A 12,366-nucleotide genomic window follows, 5' to 3' on the forward strand; every position below is an offset into this window, starting at 1 on the left:
CGAAAGTTTTTATTTATTTATTATTTTTTTTAAATAGATTCAACTTTATTATATTATGTAAGTTACCAGTATTTACTGATATTTATTTCAATGCTTTGCAGGCTTTAGTGTGTTGTTTCTTTTCTTTTCTTCTTTTCTTTTCTTTTCTTTTCTTTTTCTTTTCTTTTTTTTTTTAAACAACGTCCCCCGACCACCGCAACACCGCCGGTATTTGGGTCCATTACTACCGCGGTGGTAAAAAACTGCCACCGTCACAGCCCTATATCATATGTTGACTTTTGATGAGATTTATCATATGTTTATGATTCTATTCACTGTTCTCGACAAAATTGATAAAAATAAATATAATAATAATAATAATAATAAAACTTGTTGTTAACAATTGGTTGGGGGTACTCCGGAAGATCTATAATGTCTCAGGGGGTACATGCCTGTTAAAAGTTTGGGAACCACTGGTATAGTGCATGTAATAGAAAGCTATGGCTGGGTGGTAACCAACTGTTACCTTAAAGAGGGATTTCTTCCTGATTTAACCTATAAAAACAAATTTTGTTGGTATAAATGAATGTAATGTAATATAGGTTGGTTCATAATATTTTTGATGTGAATAAAGCCAGTTAATTTAGATGTAACTAAGCTTACCACTTTTTTCAGTGCATAAGAATACAGTAGACTATATTTGTATAAAACATTAACAAAATGTTAATAAACTGTCATGTTACATTTTCAAATGTCTTCTCCCCAGGAAAGATGCAGATGGAAAACTTTACAATAATATGAATAAAGGCTTCGAAAAATATATATACTGTATATGTATTTAAATATTTATTAATTAATTTTATTCATATTCTTAGATGAAGTCAATGCAAAAATAGATATCGTGCAGCCATCTTGACTTTTCTTTTCTGTCATCCAATCATAACCCATTACAGAGCAACAATGAAAGTGAAAGGACTTTTGCTCTGACAGAGACACAGCCAGCAGGAACAGTAAGTAGACCCGATGCAGTCTGCAACCTAGACAAAAATATGACAAACATTGCTTGTCTTTTATATGGCTATATATATATGTGTGTGTGTGTGTGTGTGTGTGTGTGTGTGTGTGTGTGTGTGTGTGTGTGTGTGTATGTGTGTGTGTGTGTGTAAGAGTGTGTTTATCAGTGTTTTCGAGAAGCATAAACAGTGCTATAGTTTAATGATTGAAAACCGTGTTAACAGACGTTAGGCTATATTAAAACTACTGAGAGCTGAAAGCTTTGAAAACGGTTAACAAGTGTCTTATTACAATATTTTGAGAATGTTATTTCTTTGTAAAATACATATGATTTCATGTTACAGGTGTTGCAAGCCTATTCGGTTGTATTTTTGAAGAGAATGAAAGTGAAAACGATAAAACTGGTTGTTTAATTTTAATATAGGCTAACAAAAGAGGGCAGCAAGGAGCAGCTCGAGACAACAGCCTGACTCACTGATTTACTGTATTTAAGAATGATTTTTCTAATCTGTTCATTAATTCATGGCTATTTTGTTAAGAGCTAAAATATCGCTTTGCGTATTATTTATTTTAATTTTTCTTAATAGTAATTATTAATCAACATGTTTTTTTTTTTGTCTTGAGGGAAGTAGAGGCAAGACCATTAGCTCCAAACACTGTTATATGTTTGATTTAGGCAGCTACAGGAAACTACCAGATTCCTGAGCAGGAGTGGCGTCTGATGTTTGGAACTGGGATGTATCTAATTTGTTGGCTGACAGTGTTATAGTCAGTACAGGTTAACACAGGATAGATCCTCCTTAGGCCTGTTTTCACTAGATTTTAGATTAAGCCAGGATTTGGCCTGAGTTAAATGAGCTTTTTAAAATGTGCCTTAGAAAAAAAAAAAAAACATTACTGGTGTGCATCTTGAGACAAAACGATGTCACTGACATTTTAATGTTTAATTGCTTTCAAGTAACCTTGACCTAGTTATGTTTAGGATAGGGTTATAGTTAGGGTGTGGTTGGACCTTCTAGATCCATCCATTATGTCCAGTTAGGGGGAGCTGGACTTCAAGCTCCACCCATTGGCACTGCAGTGAGCAGCCTCTCAAAAGGCTCATTTGAGATGCGCCTCGCCTGAAATTTAGACGAACGTATAGGTGGTGAAATAAGTGCGGGCAAGACAGACAGTTCTCACTTCTCATAGTAGACTAGACATCTATAAGATCAAAAGCAGATATCATTTGATTCACACTCATGTGCTGTGTTTCTAATGACCATGATGTTCTGCTTATATGAAAATAAATATGAACAAGACACCCAAAGTACTTATGTAATTCCACCCAAAAGACTTGTTTCCATTCATTTTTGATGTAATACTGACATTTATTTAAGATTTCCTATTTATATATATAAAACAAACATTTTAGAAGAGGTTGTTTAAACAATTAGCATTAAGCTGTCATTTATAATGGCATTCATAAATACAAATAAACAGGTATTAAGCAAGGCACATATCAGTTTAAATAAATAAATAAATAGTAACAAAAAAGTACAGAAATACAGAAAAATAAGGTTTCGTCTTCATACAAATTTGTCCAGAATCAACACTACATTAATAAAAAAAAAATATTTTTATCTTTCTTTTACTTCTTTTAATAGTCTTTTTATCATCCAACAACATTCCAAACATTTTAATGCTTTGATTTAATTTTGATCACAGTACATGTTTAGCAAAATTAATCACCAAACATTTCCAAATCTGTTTTGATTGTAATTGCTTAGATTACCTTATGAAAAGTGTCAAATCAAACAATCAGGTGATAATCATAAGTGAACTTAAATTTGTTTCAGGTGAGACTAAACAACACTCAGATAAGAAGTACAAAAGACTGATTGTGTAAGACAAAGAAGGAGAAGAGAGAAAATGGTCAAAGTAGTTTGTCAGGAGGATGCAATCATTGAAGGTAAGATTTTGGATTATTAAAACATTTTCTCAGTCGCTTTGGTACATTTATCAGATCGTGACAAAGGCTACACTTTTTCTGTATGGCGTATATCAATTTCAACAGTACAAAGTTACACATCTGTATCTGGGTTATTGATTGCAAGAGATTGGACAGGATTCACATTTACTCTTTTATAGTTGGTCTGTCAACAAATTACAGTATAATGTCACTGCGGAACAGAAAAGAAAATGACAACACATGAACAGTACAAATAACGGGGATAAAATTAAAAAGATAAACAGGAAACGCCCCTCAGGCAGAACTACATGCAACACCATATGGGGAATGACTGTGCAGTCTTGATACACCTCCTCTCGTCCCGATCTGTTGGGCCACAGATTCTGTTCCACATCACAATGGATATTATCCCTTGCAATGCATCTCAGAAAGAATATTTTGGAATGTTTTATCAGCTACATTTCCCTTGTTCAAGTTTCACCTAAGATCAAAATAGGCCTATATTCAGGACACATTGACAAAATTGCTAATAGAAATGTATAGAAAATATGCTTGACCAAATAACTGATTCAACCATTTTGCATTTTATGACTAATGCTGATGTTTTAGTGGGTAAGACTTTTCAACAGAGAACCAGTACAAAAAGAATGAGAAAATGCTTTTATAATGTGCACAAGTGACTAGAGTTGTGATCAGTTGTAATCTGAGAAATGTACCAAAGCGACTGAGAAAAACTGTGAATTACTTAAGTAGTTGGTGGTCTAAAGCCGGTGCACACTGTACGATTTACAATAGTCCAATACGACTGTGGCTTCAGGCTGTATGAACATGATCCCCGCTGTAAGCCATGTCACACTGTAGGATCTCAGATGTCATTAATGTCAGACTGTACGCCAGTCAAGACGCGTTAAAAACGGACACGCAAGAAGACTCGTCTGGAGTTTCACATTATCCATCCGTGACTCGTTCGGTGAATGTGAACTGCATTACATGCAGGATTGAAATTACGGCTAGCAAACAAAAACAATCTCTATTGCGTTAATTTTGATTATGGCTTGTCTTGAAAAAAAAAAAAAAGATTTCATTTGATGGTTGTCGTAGAAGTCATACTACAGGACTGTGTCTCAAAACTTCTAACAGACATTCGTAGGAGGTAAAATTTGATCGCAACAGTCATTAATCATCTGTTGGCAAACATGTAAAACTAGCAACAAAGACTTTATATGTAGAAAGATGGTGCACTCAAATTACTATGAATGGGAGAAAGTGTAATGCACAATATGGCGGAATAAATCACACCTTCTAAATAAAAGAGCCTATCGCCAATTGGTAAAGTCATCGCGTCACGTTTCCCCATTCAAAGAGATGGGAGCTGCACTTTCATAGTTGTCTGAGAGGTGTTTCAAAGATGGCTGCTGACTTAAATGACTTTGCTAGCAATCAAAGACTTCAGATTTTGGCCTAGGATCACAGGAATCTTTTAGGATTCTCAACATTTGTCTCAGATGGCCAAAATCATTCAGTGTGAATCCGGCTTAAGTCACATCTTAAGATTCTATGGGCCAGATTTACAAAACAAGGCAAATTTGCATGAGAGCACAATTCCAAAATAGGGTTTGTGCTGGCGCAAGCTGTTAGTAAATCTGGCCCTATTCTTTCTAATTAGTATTATAAACAATAACAAAAAAGACTCTTTGCTTAGAGTGGAAACCAACAAAATCTGTTCTTCATCTTAAAGGAAAAAACTACTTCATAATTGAGATGGGCAATTCATACAATTCAAAGAAGAATATTTTAGATTATCTTCTTCAACAAAGACCTGGTCTGAAGGAGGTGCGCCGTGTGGGTGACTCTCATGTTATTCTGGTTTTCTGCACCATTTCTTCACGGACAGGAACTGACATTGATGCTGCATTGAATGAACTTAATTATTTTTCAGGTAACTTTAAGATTAAGCACCTGTCTTATACTTATATAAGTACTTATACTTGTAGAAATTGTAGAAAAGTAGAAATACTATGCACACATTTTGACCGTCTTATTGTGCCTTTTTTGAAACAGCCTCCAAACAAGCTATTTTCATAGTGCTTCATCACACATTCGACCCAGAGAAGATCATACCAGAGAGCAGCAGATATGTGACCAGGAAGAATACACTCACTGTGGACTGTCTGTTTTTTGAAGATTCGGGTTTGTTCAAATGCAACAGGAATGAAGAGTCACTGACCAAAATTGTTCAATGTTTCAAACATCAGGTATCATCATTAAGTTCATTAAGATATTTGTGAAGATTTATAATTTAAGAGAAATATGTACACAACAGTCCCACATAGGAATTCACATTACCCTTGTTTCTGCTTTTTTGTCCTTTCACTTATTTTACCTCTAAATATAATAACAGCTGCAAATAACTTCAGTAGCTGTAGTTGTGCAAACCAATTTAAAATTATACTGAATTGTCAAGACTAGTCTTAAAAATAAGTTTCCACAACTTTGTTGCCCTGAAGTTCAATAAACTTAAAAACTACTTTGCAGTTGCATTGGCTGAATACATTTAAACAAAGAAACCTTACCAAAAGGAAAATTCAAATGGTTTTGCAGAACTGATGATCAAACAAACTGAGCATGCACAAAACTTGACTTTATCGACTTTTTTTGTAGTCACCACTCTTTCTATGTTATAGGTAATTCAATCAACCTTTAAAATGTATAGTCTGACAAAGTTTTTTTTAAACATTGTTTTATCCTGCATTACATCAGGTTTTATGTGCTTGTTTGTTTTGAAAGATTTCTACATGGTAGAGCACTCAGGTATTATACATGCATGCCAAATTTAAAGTGATGGTGCTTTTAATGTTTACAATTAAAAAATGTTGTGTTTGTAGAGATTTATTTGACACCTTGGGTTAAATATGGACCGGTCAAAATTAGACAATGTTGTGCTATGAAGAATATTTTTATTTTATGTCTTATGTCATGTAAATTCTAAAAGCTCAAAATATTTTACTCTAATAATATATGTGCTGTTTTCTCTTCAGGATCAATCAAAAGCAGTTCTGCCAATGTATCAAATTTTGCGACAGATTTTCGATATAATGATGAGTTTATATTACATATTTGCCAATGTGAAGGTGAGAAACTCTGATTACAGTATACTATTTGTTGGAAACAAATATCACTGATAAAATTATGTACATTTCACTGATCCTTATTGTTCAAAATGAAACTAGTATACATATAAGCATGCAGTATAAGTCTGAATTTGTTTGTTACAGAGTGTTGTTGTTGGTGCCATACGTACATTTTTTCAGAGGTGGAGATAGAGTAAGTACAATTCACTGCATGCTCTATATACATTTCTCCACTATGAATGTTGTGCTTTTAAGAACTTCCTGGACTGTAATAATAAAAATTTCGGGGAAAAAGGAAGTGCCTTTAAAGTTAAAATTAAAGTGCCCCTATTATGCTATTTTAAAGTTTCCTAATGTTGTTTTGGAGTCTCATACAACAGGTTTACATGCATCAAAGGTCAAAAAACTGATTCATTTCCTCATGATATACATTTGAACATCACCACATTTTTCAATGATTCTCAAACATCTCGTCAAATGAATCAATCCCTCCTTTAGCAGCTCTGCTCTGATTGGCCAGACAGCTTAGTCTGTTGTGATTGGTTTACTGCGTACCGCGCGTGTCGAAAACAGGCGGGTAATCCATCGACCGGAAGTTGAAGCCGGCCGCGTGCCGCCATCTTGTAGCAGAACTTCACTTGCGTTAGCATTCCCATTGACTCCCATTCATTTTGGTGTCACTTTGACAGCGAATAACTTTACATCTGAGGCATTTAAAGACTCCATTTGTCCATTATTTATTTTTAAAGAAACACGACAATGTATAAAAGGCTCCATTACCTTCTATGTTACATTATGGCCCTGTAGAAGCAGTTTTTGTAAAAAATAGGCTAACGATTGCGTCATAACCACTCGACTCTCTGTCGCACAGTAGAGGAATTACCGTACAGACATGAGAAGCTTGCAGGCAATCGGGGGGACGTCAAGGGAGAAGCCCTGGCGTTCCATTTTAAAATAAATACTATACAAAATAATTAATCAGAATACTTACTCCTGCTTACTCACGCCAAAGAACTCTTTGCTCAAGCTCGCCATCTCTGCAAGATTAACGTTGGCAGTTTGCACGCACAGCTACTAGAAGATTTACATACTGTATGTCAGACAGGTTGCTCACGTCATCAAGCTTAGTTTGATTCGGTTTGAGTCTGCGCGTCAGGAATGGAAGTGCTAAAAAATCGCTAAAAAAATGGGCTTCACTTGTCTCAATTGAGTTCCAATGAGATGGCTCTGTCCACTTCTTATACTGTCTATGGTCGAAAACAAAAACACCCATTGCCATAACAACGTCAGCTGTCCTGAGGCTTCCTACACCGTAAACTAAAGACAATAACGAACAATGACGTTGATTTTACCATATCGAGTCCGATGATGAAACACTGAAAGAAATAGTTATTCAACCTGAACCTCCATCGCAAGGACGACACGAGCAGGACGTTTCAGTGATACACTACTCAGTTTGACTGAGCATGTCCATCAACAAACCGATTATTTTACTTGTACTCAATATATTGCAGTAAACATGTGGAAACTGTATTAATAACAGTGCATGTATGCATTGTATACATTAGCTGAGCTCTATAGCGTGAATGACTGATGTAACATAAACGTTGGTAAAACAAATTTTGCTCCATGATTAATCTTTCCTCAAAGTAGTGAGAACGACAGACAATCTGCATTAATAGACACAGTTATAGGTAATAGTGGCCCACAACTGATCAGCAGAAGTATTTCAGTAAGACAGTGATAACGTGAGTTAGCCAGTTAGCAGGAGACCTACACAATATAAAACTCAAAACTAAGTATTTTGAACACTATCTTTCAAGAGCAAGCGGTTTGCGAATCCTGCATTGAACTCCGAGATTTGAGAAGCAGTCGTATTTAAAATAAAGGGAACACAGCAAAGGTTTGGATTATACTGCTGTGGTATTTTGGTAAGATGAATTTTAACCACTGATTCTTCACATGCTCGTCCTTGGACAGTGAAAAAAAAACTGGCTTTACCTTCACATTGTAGAGCACAGCGTCTTCTCGACATGATTCTCTCCAGTATCCACAGGAATCAGCTGCCGGTTTGAGGTTCAAGTTTTCCCTGGTGTCTGCATGCAATAAGTGGGCGGGCAATATGCTAATGTTTCCTCTTGACGCCACAACGAAACGGCTTATGACTCGTTTGAAAAACAATTCATTTAATTGACTCAGAGTCAACTCTTACTTTTGAAAGACAATAACTTTATATACGGTGCACTCAGGGGCGGACTTTACCATTAGGCAAAGGTCGGCAATTGCCTTGGGCCCCGAGCTACCTAGGGGCCCCCAAAATGCCCTATTAACTTATGTCTAAGTTTTTTTTTTTAATTATATATTTCTAAAACTCCATTTGCGAAAAATGGCATCAAATCATTAGTGTCGCAGACAGGAGGGGGCCCCCCCGCCTCACTACATTGGATTATTCCATTATCTCACTTACTGCGCATCTGCGAAAGTGACAAGGCTGTGCCAAAAAACTGACGGAGAAAAGAAGTGATTGACAGACAGAGTGTACAGAGTGACAGAGACAGAGTAAAAATGAAGCGAAGCTAGCTACCCAAGCGGTGCTGAAAAAAGGAGGAAGCGGGAGGAAAGCAAAAAGTCCGTAAAGGTGCGCGGCGCGAAAGATAAACAACACGCAGTAACAGGAGGACTGGGAAATACACAAACAGAGCAAGACGAGTCTAAACGCGAAAATTTAAAGTTTCGAGGTTACCCAAGCGGCTCAAATAAAAGAAATAAGTGAAAAGACGCTGATAAGTATTATTACGGCTACTGTTGGGGATACAGATCAGGAACAACAACGTCCAAGTCCAACGCACAGAAAAATCGTGAAGCAAAGAGGACACGGAGATCGACAGACAAAACTGAGCAGTTTATGAATCATGATATTTAAAAAAATCTCAGCTCTCAGATTCTGTCAATTCTATAACGAAATACAAACAATAAATACCGTTTTGCCGTTTTAATGTTACGTGACAGATTCCTATAGCGGCACGTGAACTGATCATCTCTAGCTAATAGTAAATAAACACGAATTAACAATGTTGAAAGATACAGTATAACTTACCGAAATGTATAATCCTCTTTCATAATATCGATCAATAAGTGTTTTTCAACCGTGGAAAGCTGTAAAACCTGGAGAACAATCGTCACATAACTTTACCTCAGGAAAGCCATTTAATTGGCTAGAAAAATAAGAGCTATTAGAGAGTATTTGGCTAAATATGTGTAGGCTACTATATTACTTATTTTAACCTTAAATTATACCAGCTGATAGGGCTTTTTTTTCTTGAGAAAAAGTAACGCCTATCTTGTGAAACGTTACCTAATATTTATCCAAATAAGTCAATATTGAATCAAATCACAAGAATTGAATCGAAATGGTGAAATTTGTCAAGCAAAAAAAAAAACAAAAAACAAAAAAACATAGCTTACCAGAAATTGTACCATGTAGGCTAAACATTGTAACATGTTTCTGTTTAGGAGTAAAGAAGTGTATGCAGGGTTTAAAGGGGATGTTTTTTCTCCTCTCTAACCTTTACATCCCCGTAGATTAGCTTTACCTGCCTATCCACCATTCAGTCCATACATATTTTTTTCGCTCTCTTTTAAAGATTGGATGGGGAGGGGGCCCATAGCTCTACCTCGCCTTGGGCCCCCGATTTGCTAAATCCGCCACTGGGTGCACTTTCAGATTTAAAACTTTGCAGGATGTTTTCATTCACTTAGCATTATGTTACACACTACATGAAAGGTCATTTTCAAAAATCCATAATAGGGGCCCTTTAAGGACACACAGGGTGTCTTCCAGGAATTGTAGAGTTAGTGTGAATCCTATCAATATTGGTCCTTTGACTAAGGCCATTGCAGCTACAGTAAGTAGTCAAATTGGGTTTTGGTTACTTACTCTTGACTTTAGAAGATTAAAGCCATATGGACTACTTATTGTATTTTTTGCTCATATTATATCTTGATAGCCCCAGTTCCTTTCACAGCATGGGTATGATTAAATGATGATTGAATTTTCATTTGAGATTAACTATCCCAATAGAACCATTTCATTATAGACTTGTTGTGTTCACATTATTGTTTACATTCTTTAAAACTGTTTTGTCAGAAAAGACAGACTGAGTGATCCTGATGAAATGAAAATCTGAGGGCTGGTGAGTATCAAATGAGATGATTTGGGTAAGCTGGTGCTCTTTTCCATAGCAAATAACTGAATTCAAATTCTGTATTTTTTCACACAGATGTTGCGAAGATGACACGGAACATGAAAATATTAAGTGAATAATCCAATAAAATAAATTAGTAACTGGATAATAATTATCAACTGACATTAAACTATATTAAGCTCTAAAATGTGTTTGGCTAAGTTCTAATGCATGCAAATACATAATTGTTGTGATTAATAGCATACTGAGACTTTAGCCCCCAGTTTCACAGACAAGACTTAAGCCTTGTCCCCGACTAAAATGTGTTGAGCTGCCGTAACTGAATGTACTTGCACTCACATATCCTAAAAATATGTCAGTTCCATTATTTTGTCTTAAGACGTACACAGTAATGTTTTTTTTTCTAAGTCATGTTAATAAAAGCTACTTAAATGTTCTGTAACTGAACTAAGGCCTAAACTTAAACTTAATTTAAGCCCTGTCTGTGAAACCGGGCCTATAAGTTCAGTGGGATGATTAAATTACAGTTGACTTACTTCCACTTTACTTTTAAGTGGCATCAACATATCTATTAGTGTTTTTAGGGGCTTAATGTCTTAGTGTATTGTATTATCATTCATTGACATACATATGGAAATAATGCAATAAAGTGAATCTTGATTGTGAATGTGTTGGTCTCATTTATTGGCTTTTGTCTCAAAAATGATTAGGGATTGAGTTAGGCTTGTGTAGGCCTCTTTAGGGCTGGCAGGGAAACACAATGGACAGACGGCCAGTCCATCACAGAGCTATGCATGAATCTATCATCCAGATTGTTTATTTTGAATGCACGTTGACATCAGAAGACATATTTTTGTATAAATACCTAAAGGCCTTATAACTTGATATAAACACAACCATGTATTTCTGCACTACATAAACACTTATTTTTTGTTTGCCTACTGTCTTTGCTGATATTTGTACAAATGGGTATATATATTTTATTAAAATATGGCTATATATAGTGGACATGCCCTTCAACAGACTCTTAGCCATCGTCACATGATTGAAATATCTACACCGCTAATATCCGCTAATTATACAAATATGAAGGATCTAAGGATTTTCAATATCAGTGTGTGTGTGTGTGTGTGTGTGTGTGTGTGTGTGTGTTATAGAGAGAATCCATACAACTGTGTTGAGTTTTATTTTCTGTTTATATATATATATATATATATATATATATATATATATATATATATATAATTTTATAATAATTTACAGTCATTATTCATTCATGTAGTTTTCATTTGATTTATCATTTATTCATAATTTTATTATTATCATTCATATGTCATTTTCTGTTGTTTTTGCAGTCATATAACATTTGTTGGATTTGGTAGACGAAGTTTAAGCATTGAAACACACACGATTATTCAATAAACTCGTTTTATTAGCACCACTTGGTCTCCTGCTTCTGCTCTTGCTTGGCTTTCTCAGGGAAACTCTCAGGCTGTTAGAAGACTGATATTTTCTGGCAGGGATTAAATGAGGCCCCAGATCTATGCGAGATGTGGTAGGAATGTGATGTTGTTTGATTTTTTTTTTTAATGGCCACAGGTATCCAGATCTTCAGGATAAAGTAAGTTAAGCAGTACTTTATGTTTTTCAAGTTAACAATTTAGAGTAAATACACAAAAGTGTCAATATTATGATTTGATAACCAATGTGGATAAACAAGTCTAACTTATTATACTGTGGCACAAATCTCTGTATTCACTGCAAAACATACTGGTGTAAAGCTTCCAAGCTCTTCTGCATGGAGGATATAGTTCTGATAAAGTAAACTGCAACTCCGTTAATGGATCTAAAGCATTTATGTTCTGAAAAAAGAAGAAGAAAAACACTTAACATGTAGGGTTATCTTCCTGTTTTCATATATACTGTGCAGGGAGTAAATGCAAAATTAAATTCAACAATGGCAACAGCATTACAGTATCTGCCATAATTTTCAAAGAGGATGAAGGTGAAAAGGACAGCAAATTATTAAAATTCGTAGGACTAGGCTAGATCAAACGCAAGCTTGTAAATCTTAGGAAATGTAAAT

At 35.3% G+C, this 12,366-nt stretch overlaps 1 protein-coding gene across 3 annotated transcripts; it reads left to right on the plus strand.

The window, feature by feature from the left end:
- The first annotated feature begins 959 nt into the window (after positions 1–959).
- LOC308690951 (uncharacterized protein) lies at positions 960–10,945 on the plus strand. Of its 3 annotated transcripts, none has more exons than XM_081365752.1 (8): positions 960–989; positions 2,832–2,944; positions 4,683–4,883; positions 5,006–5,199; positions 5,983–6,075; positions 6,220–6,268; positions 10,223–10,268; positions 10,356–10,945. In XM_081365752.1, the coding sequence occupies exons 2-6, from the start codon at positions 2,905–2,907 to the stop codon at positions 6,265–6,267; spliced, it is 576 nt and encodes a 191-aa protein (XP_081221878.1). In that variant the 5' UTR covers positions 960–989; positions 2,832–2,904; the 3' UTR covers position 6,268; positions 10,223–10,268; positions 10,356–10,945. The 3 variants fall into 3 exon arrangements, 2 of the variants coding, with proteins under 2 accessions (XP_081221878.1, XP_081221879.1); XM_081365753.1 differs by having other exon boundaries at positions 4,839–4,883; XR_014030217.1 differs by having other exon boundaries at positions 5,983–6,268.
- The last annotated feature ends 1,421 nt before the right edge of the window (positions 10,946–12,366 follow it).

This window comes from Scardinius erythrophthalmus, assembly GCF_964197995.2.
Source record: "Scardinius erythrophthalmus genome assembly, chromosome: 5".
NCBI lineage: Eukaryota > Metazoa > Chordata > Actinopteri > Cypriniformes > Leuciscidae > Scardinius > Scardinius erythrophthalmus.

What these genes read in the sequence shown, in the direction of transcription:
- LOC308690951 (XM_081365752.1), top strand. Translation starts at nt 2,905, where the DNA reads ATGGTCAAAGTAGTTTGTCAGGAGGATGCAATCATTGAAG. An exon ending in GGAGGATGCAATCATTGAAG is followed by an intron (nt 2,945 to 4,682) that starts GTAAGATTTTGG and finishes TTCATCTTAAAG; the next exon opens with GAAAAAACTACTTCATAATT. An exon ending in ACATATTTGCCAATGTGAAG is followed by an intron (nt 6,076 to 6,219) that starts GTGAGAAACTCT and finishes TGTTTGTTACAG; the next exon opens with AGTGTTGTTGTTGGTGCCAT.